The sequence below is a fragment of the Schistocerca gregaria genome, chromosome X (genome assembly GCF_023897955.1).
Source record: "Schistocerca gregaria isolate iqSchGreg1 chromosome X, iqSchGreg1.2, whole genome shotgun sequence".
Classification (NCBI taxonomy): Eukaryota; Metazoa; Arthropoda; class Insecta; order Orthoptera; family Acrididae; genus Schistocerca; species Schistocerca gregaria.
In genome coordinates, this window is record NC_064931.1 from 149766784 (window position 1) to 149783598 (window position 16815).

At 36.8% G+C, this 16815-nt stretch overlaps 1 protein-coding gene across 2 annotated transcripts in view; it reads left to right on the forward strand.

Annotated features, from left to right (window-relative positions):
- The window catches only part of LOC126298835 (AP-3 complex subunit delta-1), a 234114-nt gene that overhangs the window by 115474 nt on the left and 101825 nt on the right, over nt 1-16815 (forward strand). For both annotated transcript variants that reach the window (XM_049990312.1, XM_049990313.1), the window contains exon 12: nt 16171-16316. In XM_049990312.1, coding sequence (XP_049846269.1) covers nt 16171-16316 — 146 coding nt within the window. The remainder of the gene's footprint in view (nt 1-16170; nt 16317-16815) is intronic.

Consider the following 16815-nt stretch of genomic DNA (forward strand, 5'->3'; position numbering starts at 1 on the left):
GTCAATGACGGTCAGTGGTGTTGTGAATGCAGTAGGATCCATGGTCTCACTCTCACTGTGTATGGATGACCTTTGTCTGTATTATAGCTGTTCACGATTGCATACCACAGAGCGCCAACTTCATGAGGCCACACAGAAAGTATATAAGCAAGCCCTGAATCATGGATATCAATTCCCTCTCGTGAAAACAGTCATACTCTTTTGTCAACTTTGGACTGTGCTTCTGCGTCCAGAAACTTGATAACCAGTTGAAACTTTCAAATTCTTATGCCTCTTATTTGATAATAAATTAACCTGGTTACCACATATATGCCAGCTTGAGACAAATTGAACGAGGGAACTTAATACCATCAGTTTTGCCAGCAACATCTCCTAGGGTGCAAACCACATGGTTCTTCATAGATTCTACAGCGCTTTACTTTCAAGCCTCTTGCATCATGGATGCATTGCCTACAGGTCAGCAACTCAATCAGTACCAAGCCTGTTAAAGCCTGTCCGCCACAGTGGCATGTGGTTGGCCACTGGAAGTTTCTGTACGAGCCCTGTAGACTGCGTACTAGTGGAATCTGGTGTTCTACGCCTGAGGATCAGATGCCACCAACTCTTGGTGAACGATATCGTCATGATATGTTGGATGCCTACTCATCCATGGTACTTGACTCTTGTTTCCCAACCAACAGCTCTTATTGTTTATTAATTGCCCAAAAATGTTTAGAGTAGTTGAGATATGATTAGAAACTGTATCCAAGGACCTCCAGCAGCCCCTCTTGTCTGTGTGCACAGTGTTCCCTCACACAAGAAGTATGCAGTTTATACACTGCATAGTTGGTCACGATACCACGTGCTCTGTGGTATATTAAAATTTCCACCAGAAATGCAACAAAATGATCTGCTTACAAGCCATATTTCAGTGCTACACGAAAAACCTTTTGGTTGCATATAAACCTATTAGTTGAATTCAGTTAAAACAGTAACATTTGTATCGATATGTGGGTATTCTGGGAGACGAACTTGCTGACAAATCAGTTAAAGAAGCAATTACAGAAGATAAACTTGAATTTTGGGCATAGGCCTACGATTGCAACTGTGACATCAAATTTTGAAAATCTGAAATATGAAATGACAGGTTATCCCAACTATCCACAAGCTGAGAGCAGTCGAAGGGATCTGCAGGGCATTGTATACTTTGTTCCAAGCCTCTTGGAAAGACGCCGTCATACTAAGCTGACTATGATCACACCAGAGTTAGATAAAAGTTCCTTTTGTGTCATGAATACTCACGTAAATGCAGCTGTGGTAGTCATCTCATGATAGCTCATAATCTTACACAGTGTGTCCCACTGTCTGATCTGAGATAGGATTTCCTCAGATACTTGTATATTATGGAACAGCAGGTACTAAATTTCTATTATTTCTGAGGAAAAGTAGGTTTTACAACAAAATTTAATGCACCTCAATGTCCATGTGCGGGGTGATTGTGGATGGTGTACATCTTACTGAGGTATGTGGCCCTAGTGGTCTTAGGCTACTTACTGTGTCTGCACTGTCGTGCATTTTTAGTTAGTTAGCTTGTTTCAAATTCCATGGATCATTTGTATGATAAATTGTAATGATATAGAAAGTCATTTTACATTCATATTGGAAATTAATTTGTAAATGTGGCTACAAGCTGAAAATTTATAAGCTTTTCCTTTTTTAAATAAAATGTACAGATCTGAGTTAGTAATTCCTGCCCACAAACTTTTACACACTACAATAATAAGCATTCTTCTACAAATAGGAGAAACTTTTTTCAGTTTGTTTTAAAATTTTACTTTGCTGCCTGTCAGACATTGTAGAGCACTGGGTACGTTATTAAAAAAAGTTGCAGTATTGTGCATCCCTTTCTGTGTTAAAGACAACATTACTGTGGAGTAAACTTTTATATACGAGTTTTGTTCATCTAACTGTTTAAGCTAATTTGCTATCTAGTGTGTCCTCTCATTTTAGTTTCTCACTCAATTTTAGTTGTGCTGGCTCTGGTGATCCTTTGTGTATCCTTCATTGGTTAGCTGCAGGCTGTAGCTGCCTGGGTTTTATCTTACATATAACTGTCTTGCAAAAGCTATCATTTTCTGGACATTTTCAGCCACGGTGACATGGTCATAGATCCTGAAACTGACAATTCTCTCTTTCTCTTGTCATACCTTTTTCTCTCATTTTCCTTTGAATTGCAGGACTGATAATCAGGCAGTTAAATCCTTTCAAACCTTTCATCATTATTATTTCAGATACCTGACTAATTTACATGTCATGTTTTGACAGTGACTGTAGATCAACATACATTGTTATGATGAATCTAACTACCTCGTGCATGAGAACTTACATCAGAGCTTTGATTCACCTTGTCTATTGAATCTTGGAACTTTCACAAATTTCCCAGTGTTGTTTATAGAATTCCAGCTTGCAAAATGTTTTGTTTACTCTGTCTTAAAGATATGACTCTCCTTATTTTGTGTACCACACTGGACTCGCATTTGGGATGACAATGGTTCAAACCCACATCCAACCATCCTGATACAGGTTTTCTGTAATTTCCCTGAATTGCTTCAGGCAAATGCTGGGATGGTTCCTCTGAAAGGGCGCAGCCAATTTCCTTCCACATCCTTCTCTAATCTGATGAGACCAATGACCTCGTTGTTTGGTCCCCTTCCCCAAACCAACCAACCAACCAAACCTTTTAAAACATTGGTGTAATTAACAAGGGATGTTCAATAAGGACTGGCACTCATACTAAAAAAAAAAAAAGTTGGTCATTTACAAATTCAGACCTTTATTATCTTTTACTTATTCATCACCCAGTGTGATGCATTTGTCCCATCTCTGTTGCCTGTCCTAGAAGAAATGGGTAAGGTTGTACTTTGTTATACATTTCAAGAGTCTCTACTACTACTACTACTACTAATACTACTACTACTACTGCCACTGCTGCTGTCTGAGCTACTGACAGCTTGAATAATGGGTAATTAAGGTCATTCTATCCTCTGATGTATGAACACCACTTCACTCCTGAAATTGTGATGGATTCTTTATGGTGAATTTCATCAGCTAATTAATAATTGAGTTACCACAGAAAATTAATCTATAAAACATTATTGAATATAAATATTCAAAATATGTCTGGAGGTTGATTCATTTGTTTCTAAGACTACCAATTATAAGAAGAGCAAAGGTAACTGAAGTGAATTGTTTGAGAACCTTGATAATATGTTTCTTCCAGTTCAAGATTTCATCAGTGTGTATGCTTGAAAATTGGGAGCATTCTGCTCTATGTACTGAATCCTATTCATGTTCTACATCAGTTGTTGGTATTTGTTGTACAGAAATGAATGCAATATGTTTTATCCAAATTTAGAGTGAGTCCATTTTCAGAGAGCCACTTAATAATTATTTGGAAATCATCATAAACAATCTCTCCTGTGGCTTTCTCTGTAATGGGATTTATTACGTGTTGTGTGCAGGGAGGGGGAGGGGTGAAGGGGACTGAGGGAGCAGGTGCCCCTTGTGAGGATTCATTTAGTTTACGAATATGCAAAGAAAACCTGTAACCACAGGGCCTCGATTATTATGTTCTCAAGTACCTGGAAAATTACTAAGATGACATGAAAATATTGGTAAAATGGTTTAAAAACATAGAGAACATATAAAAGAGAGTTATAAAATTAAATGGAGTAATGAATAACTTGATAAGAGGTTGAAAGTTGAATTACGAAAAGGATAATTAATTTAAAATCATTGTATTTTTCTTTAAGAAATATCATTCTTTGAACATGTATGAAGGTGGTTGTATAACCATTTTGTAACTATCAATGTGTGTGTGTGTGTGTGTGTGTGTGTGTGTGTGTGTGCCAGCGCCAGCTAGCATGGATATGTCCTCGAAAGTGATGGAACATCTGTCGTCAAACAACATGTGATTGTAGTTAGAAAATCTTTCTACATTTGCTGAAAAACAAGTGTGTGTCATTCGACAATTTCCTTTAGTTTAGAAACTGAGTCTAAAAGACTGACACACAAACATCAATATTTCACGGATAGATATTATATTTAGCACATCATCAATAACAAAATATAGGTCTCTCTGTTTCAATACCCATATGTGGTCTCATGCGAAACATTACTACATGCCTTATCTGAAAACTGCATGGTACAGATAGATTGGAACCTCTATCAGGATGGAAACAAATCATCATTTGTTTCGTGTCTCAGTGAGAAACTTGAACTTTTCACTCAGGGAAGGAGCATCTAGAGGAATTATTGCACAAGTTTAAATGAACAGTTGACAGTACACTGGATAAATATGTACCCAGTAAAACAGTTCATGATGTTAGGGACCCCCCATAGTGTACAATCACTGTAAGGAAACAGAGACAACTTAATAATAGGTTTAAAACAAATTGGAGGGCTATAAATAGAGAGATGTTGAATGAAATGCTTTTGGCTGTCAAGGGAGTAATGTATGAAGCCTCTAGTGACTATTGTAGCAGAATAGCATCGAAAGATCTTTCACAAAACCCGAAGATGAGACAGAAACTAAAATTGAGGGTAGCAAAGTAAACGCAGAAGTTCTTAACTCTGTTGTCAAATGTTCCTTTACAAAGGGATGTCCAGGGGTATTACCCCAGTTTAATTCTCTTACCACTGTGGGTGAAATAGATATTAGTGTCAGAAGTGTTAAGAAACATCTGAAATTTTAAAAACCTAACAAAGCTCTAGGACCTGATGGAATCCCTATTAGATTCTGTTCACAATTTGCAGCTGAGTTAGCCGCTCTATTAGCTACATCCGTAATAAACACCTCAAACAAACAAAACTGTGCCCAGTAGTTGGAAGAAAACACAGGCCACACCTGTCTAAAAGAAGGGTGGCAGAAGTGATCCACAAAACTATCATCCAATAACCTTGATATATATTTGTTGTAGAATCATGCAAAATGTTATAAGCTGCAACATAATGAAGTATCTTGAATAGAATGAGAATCTCTAAGCCTAACAGGATGGATTCGGAAAACATAGATCATGTGGAATCCAACTCATGCATTTTGCACATGACACGCTGAAAGCCATGGTTTGAAGCAGTTAAGAAGATAGGTATTTCTTGATTTCCAAAAAGCATTTGACTTAGTACTGTAACTATGTTTATCATCAAAAGTACCATTTTATGTGGCATCAAGTGAAATTTGTGACTAGATTGAAGTTTTTTTTTTTTTTTTGTAGGGGCGACATAGAAAGTTATCTTGTGTGGACAGTCATCGTCAGATGTAGGAGTAACTTCGTGTGTACACCTAGGAGCCAGGAAAATATGTTCAGCCACTTGCTGTCCAGGTTGTATATGTCACCTTGCAGACAGTATTGATAGTAGCATCAGACTTTACACAGGGCAAGCACTAATCTATAATGAAGTACTGCCTAAATCATTGACATTGCACAAATATTAAGTCTAATCTTGATAAGATTTAAATTTTGTACAAATATTGGAAACTTGCTTTAAATGTTCAAAACTGTGAAATTGTGCACTTCACAAAATAAAAAAAAAACCTAAGACAATAAAATCAGTGAGTCACAGTTGGAGTAGGCAAATTCATACAAATACCTAGATGTAACACTTTAGAGTGATATGAAATATGAAATCTCATAAACTCAGTCGTAGGTAAGGCAGGTGGCAGACTTCGGCTCATTGGTAGAATACTAGGAAATGTATCTGTCTACAAAGGAGACTGCATACAAAACAGTTGTGCGACCCATCCTAGAATATTGCTCTAGTGTGTAAGGCCCATATCAAACAGTACTAACAGGGGATATTCAAGAGATACAAAGAAAGGTAACACAAATGGTAACAGGTCTGTTCAACCCATGGGATGGTATCACGAAGGTGCTGAAAGAACTTAACTAGCTGACACTATTCTATGAGAACCTACTTAGAAAGTTTCTAGAACCAACACAAGGTGATGAATCTAGGAATATATTTAACACTCCTATAGGAATTGTGAAGACAAGATTAGATTAATTACAGTGTGTGCAGAACCATTTAAACAGTCACTCTTCTCCTGATGCATAGGTGAATAGAATGGGAGAACATCCTAATGGTATATTAGGACTTACCCACTGCCATACACTCACGTGGTTTGCAAAATATGCATGTAAATGTAGGTGTAGAAGTTATCATCAGTAAGATGTGTGACAGTGACAAGAAGAATATGAACCATCAGTTTATTTTCAACACATACAAAGACATTCTCCAGAAACATGGTTGCGTTTTTCGTAGAGGTACATCCAATTTTCCTTCTTGCTGGCATTAAAAAAATGAAATGCTGTGCTGCGTTAAACAAACATGTAAAAAATGAAGTATAATCACATAAATGACAATCCTTGTAAAAATTAAATACCATATGGTTCATATATACGAGAGCTATCCACAAAGTACATTACGTTTTGGAATTAAAAATACATCTCTTTTGGGACAGAAAAGGTGTGATTTTTGTGGATTTCCTGGAAAGAGGCACTACAATAAACTCTCAAAGGTATTGCCAAACTCTGCACAACCTCAGAAGAGTAATACAAAACAAGCGCAGGGGAAAGTTGGGCTCAAAGATCTTGCTGATTCACGACAATGCCCGGGCCCACACGTCAAATGCCACTCGTGAAGTTCTCGAATCTTTTAAGTGGGAGTTGTTTCCTCATCTGCCGTACAGTCCTGACCTTCCACTTATTCCCAGCAATGAAGAAGTGGTTGGCTATGCAGCGTTTTGATGACGACACACAGCTTCAAGAAGAGGTAACCACGTGGTTGAAGGCGCAGGCGGCCGAATTTTACGACTAAGGAATTTCCAAGCTCGTCCATCGCTATGATAAGTGTCTTAATTTAAATGGCAACTATGTAGAAAAGTTGTATTTAAGTGTGGCTTTCATCTGTATATAATAAAAAAAAATTCCAATACTTTATTTATTTTTAATTCCAAATGTAATGTACTTTGTGGATAGCTCTCGTATGATGAAAAATTCGAAATTAAATTTACATTTCTCTAGCCAGAATATTCGGGGTATTAGTACCTCTGAACAATGCACACCTGATAGGGAAAGAAAGGTTACATATCAGCAAACCCTGAGCATTACTAGTAAGCTATAATAAAATGAAATGAAGCTGGCCATCGGCCGAACAACAAAACTATGTCGTTGGTATACTGTACCATTAAGGAAGATATCCGTGGTGAGAGTTCCATCTTGGAAATGTTGCCATCCTAGAGAATGAATGAGACACCATCCCAGTTCCCACATCGTTAGGTGTCACATCTCCAGAAGCCTCAAATGCCTGTTGGTGTAACAAAACAGTTGCACTACACAGCATTTGCACAACAAAACATACTTCACGAAAGCATACTTCTTTGAAATTCAAATAATGGTTGCAAGACATACTGCATAATATTTAAGAAAATGATATGGTCATCAAAGCAAATACATAACAAGAAAAAGTTAATCACAGCAGATAACAAAATAAAGGCAAAATGGTGAAGGAGGAGAGAGGTAGAACCAGCCATGAAGAATTACAATGTCATTGGCAAACCTCAAGGTTTTTATTTCTTCTCCCTGGACTTTAATTCCTATTCCCTATTTTTCTTTTGTCTCATTTACTGCTTGCTCTGTATACAGATTGAATAACATGGGGAATAGGCTACAGCATTGTCTCCTTCCCTTCCCAACCACTACACCCCCTTTGTGCTCTTACACTCTTATAACTGCCATCTGGTTTCTGTACAGATTATAAATAACCTTTCACTCTCTGTATTTGACCACTGCCATTTTCAGATTTTGAGAGAGAATATTTCAGTCAACTTTGTCAAATGCTTTCTCTAAGTCTACAAATACTGTAAATATAGGTTCATCTTTTCTTAATCATTTCTACGGAATTCAAACTGATCTTCCCCGGTATCAGCTTCTAACAGTTTTTCCATTCGTCTGTATAGAATTCATGTTTGTATTCTGCAGCCATGACTTATTAAACTGATAGTTCAATAATTTTCACACCTGTTAGCACCTGCTTTCTTTGGAATTGGAATTATTATGTTTCTATTTAAGTCTGAGGATATTTCGCCTGTCTCATACATCGTGCTCACTAGATGGAAGAGTTTTGTCACGGCTGACACTCCCAAGGCTATCAGTAGTCCTAACGAAATGTCTCCTCCCATGGCCTTGTTTTGACTTAATTCTTTCAGTGCTCTGTCAAATTCTTCACGCAGTATCATATCTCCCATCTCGTCTTCATCTACACCCTCTTCCATTTCCATAACATTGCCCTCAAGTACATCACCCTCTATATGCTCCTTCCACCTTTCTGCATTCCCTTCTTTGCTTAGGACTGGTTTTTCCCTCTGAGCTCTTGATATTCATAGAGGTGATTCTCTTTTCTCCAAAGGTCTCTTTAATTTTCCTTTAACTTCCCCCTAGTGATACAGGCTTCTACATCCTTACATTTGTCCTGTAGCATTCCTGCTTAGCCATTTTGTATTTCCTGTTGTTCTCATTTTTCAGATGTTTGTATTCCTTTTTTCCTGCTTCATTTAATCAATTTTTATATTTTGTCTTTTTGTCAATTTTAATATCTCTTGTTACTCAGGATTTCTACTAGCCCTAGTCTTTTTATCTACTTGTCCTTCTGCTGCCTTCACTGTTTCATCTCTCAGAGCTACCTATTCTTCTTCTAGTGTATTCCTGTCCCCTGTTCTTGTCAATCATTCTGTAACGCTCCCTATGAATCTCTGTACAACCTGTTTCTTTCAGTTTACTCGGGTCCCATCTCCTTAAATTCCTACCTTTTTGGAACAGTAATGTAAAAACAGGTTTTACTGTAATTATATAGTTGGCTTGAATATTATAACATTGACCGGGTACTAAAGGTGCACTGTACAAACCAATAGGAGAAAATAATGAGCTGATAACAATGTCCTCAAAATTTCTTAATCACATGTATGAGGAAGATGTTTTGCCCCTACCAACATGAAAATCTATGGTTCACTAGTATCATCTACAAAAAGTACCAATTCTGCTAGTTGATTGTTAAGTGGAAGGTCATTCACATATATAAGGAATAGAGGTGGAACCAAAATTGAACTCTGTGGGACATGCTTTTTGATTTCGCCAGTCACTAAAATTTTCAACCCTTCCAACATTGCTTGAATTATTCAGCACAACCTTTTGCAAACTGTTTGTTAAGTGTGATTAAAACCAGTTGTGTATAATGCTATCAATTCCATAAAATCTTAGTTTTTCTAAGAGTGTGACACCTTGGAAAGGTAACAGAAAATTCCATAGGGTGAAATTTTATTATTTAAGACTTGTAATATTTCGTGAGTGAATGAATAAATAGCATTCTGAGTTGAGCAAAAATTGTGTAAGCCAAATTGTGATACGTTAAGTAAATCGTTTCTACTTTAATGTAAGACTATTCTTGAGTACATTACTTTTTTTTGAATATTTCAGAAAAAGATCTCAGTATGGAAACTGGATGATAATTGACTTTCTTATCACTTTTCTTATGAAGAAGTTTAATAGGTGCATATTTTAATCTGTCTGTAAAAATTGGCCCAGGACCCATCTGTAGTATGCTGCAGTACCTCTTGTAACAGTATGAGTGTACACCATGTGTTTGTAATCGAAGAATGTGATGACAGTGTCCTTACTCATAAACTTCTATACATGGTTCTTTTAGTAGTGATTGGTCATGTTGCACTCACTCTGTGCTACTTTTTCATTTATGGGTCATAACAATACACGCACATTGTGTCTGCAGAGATATTTTACCATCCTGTATCGCCCTCCTCTTAAACACACTGATTCCCGTAGCATAACAAATAAATAATTCTGTTTTTGCTCCAGAATAACTAATCAGTCCCCAGTGCCCAGTAATAATTGTCTGTCAGCCCTGTAATAGGTGCACCTTCTCCTTCTTGCAATTTGCAGTGTTCCTGATCATCTTGAACTGCATCATGAGAATGAAAATAGGCTGAACAGGACAAAGCAGGCTCACCAATAACTGGTCTTCAATTTGTCACAGGTTACAGAAGCATTTTTATTCAGTTAGACAAAAATTTTATCATGTAATTATGCTCACTAAATGTAGACAGGTTGAGGTTTGAAAGGTCAAAAATCCTCAGCCACTTCCATTTAGTGCTGGAACTTCCGTATTTATTTAATCTAAAAGTATAAATTATTCTAGAGGGCCTCTCCTGTCCATTCTACACTATCAACGATAACTTAAGATGATGTATTAAGTCTCTAAACACACTGTAGAAAATTAATGTACCTGCCAACAGTCTGTCTGCCTATCTGATAACAACTTGGTTTGTTGTTTAAATAGTGTGCATATATCTAAACAATCTGCTTGTTCACCCAAGAACTTTTCATTCAAAGAGTACTTCGTCAATGAACCAACATAGCTATGGTCAGTGTGTGTGTCAAAGGCAAATTGCAACAAATGCATACTTTTCGTTATCTTTTCATTTTATATTTTTTAAGGTGTAACAACAAAAGTAAATTTAGCTACATTTGAATCTATGTTTGCATAATTCAGAGCATGCTGCAAATTACATGCACCAAATAATCTTGTCATCATCATCTTCAGTCTGAACACTGATTTAATGTAGTTCTTCATCCCAGTGTATCCTGCACAAGCCTCTCCATTTCTGCATAAATACTGTAAGTTACATACTTTTGAACCAGCTTGCTATAGCAAAATGTTGGTCTCTCTCTACAATTTTTTTTATGCCAAGCACTTCCTTCCACCACCAAATTGACTATTCTGAAATGCCCCAAGATAAGTCCTATCAGCTGATCCTTTCATGTAATCAAGTTGCACTATAAATTTAATTTTACAACACTTTCATTCAGTGCCTCATTAGTTAAATCTGATCATCCCATCTGATCTTCAGTATTCTTCAGTAGCACCATATTTTGAAAACTTACACTCTCTCCTTATTTGCAGTGTTTATCACCCACATTTCACTTTATACGAAAGTTACACTTCAGACACCTTCAGAAAAGACTTCGTAACACTTTAGGTGTTAAAGTACCATTTTTTTTATTTTTTTTTTTTTTTTTTCAGAAATGCTGTTCTTGCTTTCTGCCCTCTCTACGTCTGCCTTCAGTAGTTATTTTGCTGCCCTAATATCAAAACTCCTCTATTAAATTAAATTAATGTCTCATTTACTAATCTAATTCCCTCAGCATTGGCTAGTTTAATTCAACTACATTCTGTTACCCTTGCCTTAAAAGACAATGTTCATTATATAACCTCTTTAAAAATAAATGTTGATTACATACCTCTTTAAAAGTTAATGTTCATTATATAACCTCTATTCAAGACATAGTCCATTATGCAAAACTGATCTTTAGAATTCTTTGCCATCTCTGACAGAATTAAAATTTCATCACAAAACCTCAAATTTTTATTTCTTCTCCCCAAAATTTAGTTCATTTTCCAAATTTCTCTTTGTTTTGTTTCAGTGCTTGCTCAATGTATAGCTTGAGTAATGTGGAGGATAAACTACAACCCTGTCTCACTCCCTTCTCAACTACAGCCACTCTTCAATGCCCTTCGACTTTTGTAACTGAAGCCTCTTTTCTTTTCAAATTGTAGATAACCTTTCACTCCTGGTATTTTATTCCTGCTGGTTGAGAATTTGAGGCAGTGTATACAGTCAAAGTTGTCAAAAGCTTTCTCTGAATCTGCAAATGCTATAAACGTGTTTCTTCAGTCTGTTTTCTAAGATAAATTGTAATGCCAGTATTGCCTTTTGAGATCCTATATTGGTCCGGAAACCAAACTGATCTTCCCCGGTGTGAGCTTCTACCAATCTTTCTAGTGTATGTTAATAATTAGTGTTAGTGTTTTGCAAACCCAATTTATTAAGCTTTTTGTTTGGTAATATTCACATTTATTAGCACATACAGCAAATTTCTGTATGAAACCATCTTGACAACTACAGTGTATACAATATTCAGGGATGGGTGTGGGAGAATGCGCTTGTATTTCCAGTCATGCACATGACATACTGGTGTGTTGTAATTTTTAACGTAACAGTACACCTATTTTACGTTCTCATGAATTCTGATGATAATTAGTGTTATAAATGCCACACAGTACAGAGTATTGTAGTTGCTGAAGGACAGTTGCAGTGCATACTCTTTTAATAGGATGAGTAACATTAGCAACAGAAAGAATGGCGTACAAAGGTGACAATAGATATTTAGCAAATATGAATTTCATATTGCTGTAAGTAATAAGATATATCCGCAGTCGTATAAATTGGTGTATCAGAAAATCTATTCTCATAAAAATCAGATATTAAAAATAAAAAGCCTGAAGAATAGCTCTGTGGCTGCCTAGGTACTGATTTGTTGCTTGACTGCAAATGTTTGCAGTTGTTGATGCAAATAAACAGTATGTTCAGTGTTTCTTGCCTTTACCTAATGAGAACTAGAGTGCCAAAATTTTAACAAAAAGTGTGTATACTATATTGTGGTATTATGTAGTATTAATTTGATGGAGATAACACATTGACATGTACAGTGGATTTTGTAACGTGGCCGGCTGCGGTGGTCTAGCGGTTCTAGGCGCTCAGTCCAGAACCGCGCGACTGCTACGGTCGCAGGTTCGAATCCTGCCTTGGGCATGGATGTGTGTGATGTCCTTAGGTTAGTTAGGTTTAAGTAGTTCTAAGTTCTAGGGGACTGATGACCACACATGTTAAGTCCCATAGTGCTCAGAGCCATTTGAACCATTTTGTAACGTAGTGTGGTGTGGTAGCTCAGTAGTGAAGTGTCAGACTACAAATTCAAAGGTCTGTGGTTCGATCCTCAGTTGATCTTAGGATTTTTATCTCTTACTTGTCACTTCTTGCACCAGTGGCAATGTTTGTTGACGCAAAAAATGTCGATTTGCACTATGGTTCGGAGTCTACGATAAACTTCCCTTATAATTGGCTGCTTGAGGAGATTCAAAAGTCAGGGGAAGGGAATATCATAGCATATACAATGGGATCTTGCCTAGTAAAGCATTATGGTGTTCAAACCAACCTTAGAGTTGATGGCAGCTTTAAGTATTTAAATAATAAAAAAACAATGACCAGAAAATGTTAGCATGATCATCATTTGGGTACCTGACTGCCAAATATGAGTTGTAAATGTATTTTATGTCTAACAATATTTCTAATTGTTACAATATAATTAAAATTCAGTGTTTTTTCATAACATTGGAACTGTAGTGATTCCTAAAGCTTTCCTAGCACATCTGTTCAGTATATAGCTCTCGCATCTGCCACCTGATCACACTTCGTAAATCTGCAGTATTTCTTTTGAGACACTCAACATTGTCATGCAGTGCCTAAGGGTTACTGTGGCAAGTAGCAGAACTAAGAGTCATTTATTGAACAGAAACAGTAATTAATGTGAGCTTGCAAAAAGTGGCTGTGCCGAATGTCTTTGATAATGTTGTGTGTGTGTGTGTGTGTGTAGTTTTCAGGTGCTTTTATTACATACATTTTCACTCACTAGGCTATCCTAGCAGGTGCCATAATGTGATTTTCCAGAAACTTGGCTCAGTGGAAGGGGGTGGAAATATGTGAACAACATGTCTCGGCTTATTCATAGAAACTCGACCATTTCTCAGAAAATAAAGTTCAAGGTTTTTGACATAATTTAGATGCCTTTTAGCGGCAATTATCTCTGCCAAAATAGTGGAACAGTGGCTAGCATTGCAGCCTCTCGCTTTTCTGCCCCATGTTCGAAACCCAATTATTGTTTATCCTTGTTGTAATTAATTTATTTTGTCACTTATCTACTCATGTCACTAAAAGTGTACTGCACATACATGCCTTATCAAGTTAGGTGGAAAGTTGGGCGTTATATTAACTGTAAATGTATAACTGGGTTTCACAATAAGTGCCTCACATTCATTACACAATAAAAGGGGCATTCAGTAAGTACTGGAACACAATTTTTTTTATGAAAATCGGGTTGGTTTTATTCAGGATTTCAAAACACCATACTATTCCCCACTATTTTGGCTACAAAACCTTATTTTCAAAGATATTCACCATTCAATGCGACGGCTTTATACCACCTTGACTGGGAGGTGGGGGAGGGAGGGGGGGGGGGGAGAGGGGAATGTCTGTCTGCCCACATGGTACCATTCTACTGGTCGATCTTCAAGCCAACATCTTGCTGCATTAAAAACCGTCCCATCATCCATGTTCTGCTTCGTGCAGAGTACATCCTTCATTGGGTCAAACAGATGGAAGTCGGAAGATGCGAGATCCTGGTGTAGGATGGATCAGGAAGAACAGTCGAATGAAGTTTTGTGAGCTCCTCTTGGGTGTACAGACTTGTGTGAGACCATGCATTGTCATGGAAAAGGAGAAGCTTGACTGCATTTTTGTAGCGATGAACACATTGCAGGAGTCACAGCTTTGTGCGGTCAGCCAGCATGCGGGTAATATGACATATTTGCATGACCTTGTTGCGATTATTACAGACACCTTACCCAACAACTTGCAGTGCTTTTGTTCATTGCCATGTGTCCGTGGACATTGTGCGAGTGCCTATGAACATCTGTGATACTCTGGTTTTCTGCCTACAGAAATTCAGTGACATCACTCTGCTTGGAACGCACCTCCGTTATAGACGCCATTTTAAAGACTGTGTATAGAACCGTCACCTATCAGAAATCCATAAATCTATAGGAGCTGAAATGGAAATATTCCGTGATGTTCCACAAAAAAATCCGCATTTTTCTGAAGTGAAATTGGTTATGGAAAAAAAAAAGTGTTGCATTACTTTGGGAAGTTCCTTCTAGATGTATATATGGCATTTTCAGGCATAACAATCTTTTCAAATTCTCAAATTGTTATATTTCATTCTGACACCAGTTCTTATGTTCTTATATTTTATTCTTATGTGTATTCTTCAGGAAGATTTGATGCATTTCCTTGGTTTCTGATTGTAGAAACATAGAAATTCCAAAGATCACAAGCATTTCACTAAAGCAGGTTTGCCACAGTGACATTTCTTCATATAAATCTCACTCAGGAAAGAAACATCGATAACATTGCTGAGGGTTTCGTGCATTGGCAGTAATTTTGTGGCAACAGAACCGTAACAGACCACTTTACAGAAAACTGGTGCTTGCAATTGATTATGAATCCAGATACAATACACAAATTTCACCGAAAACAATTTCAAATAATTTTCTCATTTATTTATTTATTTATTTTATTTTCTCTCGTCAGACATACAATTAGTAGACAAATAAGGACAACATTATTTCAATATACATTGAAAAAAGATTCATGTAGACGGGTAGATAAATGAGAAACAAAAATAAAAATAATTATTTTGTTTAGAGTACAGGGTGCAAAATTACAAAGCTGCGATGCTTGTCACTGTATGCTACTCTTTGATTGTACTATTTACTTGCTTAAAGGTATATGAAGTACTTCAAAAACCTTGACCGTCGTTTTCTCAGAAACTGCTGAGTCTCTAAAGATAAGCAGAGACCTGTGTTTGCTTTATTTTGACTGCTCTTCCACTGAGCAAAGTTTCTGGGGGAATTCGGTTATGGCACTTGCCATGTTCTCTGCATCAGTATTTTCTTCGTGATGTGGACAATGATGGTAACCTTTGAAACATTTTGTGGAAACTCATCATTGCTTTGATTCAGACATAAAGACTTTTATGCAGAAAAGTGATTAAAATACATATTTTGAACCATCTAAAGATAATTGCTAATGCAATAAAAACTACTTGTTAATATGTAAATGTGACTCATTGTAATTTCATAACATTGTTCGTAGTATGTTATGCTCTATTCTAATAACAAATCAGGAGGTTTTTGCAGATTTATATTTCATCTTTGTTTGGTGGAAATAATCACACTAAGTAGTATTCTCTTTTTCTAAGGGCTTGAGAGATTAATTAAAATTGAAAAGAAATGCAAATCAATACTTATGGGAACATTGTATCTCTTTCCTTTTTTATGACTTTCTGAAGGCGTAAGGCTTTTGGTAATCCATGGATTTTCTCAGTAAGTATTAACAAACATTAACAGCATCTGTTGTTGTATGTTTTAAAGTACTTTCTTTTGCAGTGAAATATCTTGGATTGCTGGCAATGTCAAAAATATTGAAGACTCACCCTAAGTCAGTCCAGGCTCATAAAGATCTAATTATGCAGTGTTTAGATGACAAAGATGAGTCTATAAGGCTTAGGGCTCTCGACCTCCTGTATGGAATGGTAAATTTTACCACTTATCAACCTTTCATAGATAAGTGCATTTTCATCTAGACTTGTTGTTTGCTTCAGAGCTTGGAAATATTTACCTGTGATCAAAAATTGCGTATGCAGGAAAATATTTAGTAATTTGTAGCAAGTGGTTTTTCCTTACATAGGAGTTGCATAATTCCAGCAGTCATATTGATATTTTATTATGAATTTATTATGCATCCTTGATTTTGTTATCAATTTTGTACCAACTTTGTTATGGGAATGTTTTCATTGCTGAGCACATTCTCTCTTCCCTTATAGGTTCGCATGCACATGCCCCCCCCTCCCCCCCCCCCTCCCCCCACACACACACAATACTGAAATACTGGAAACATGCATCCACAAAGGTATTTACATTGTGTTACAACATATGCCTTGTACTGATCCAACAATGAGCTGCAGAGGTACAGCAGTACACTGTGCAAGCACTCTTCATTGTCCCCAGCTACACAATTAAAACACTCTTCTG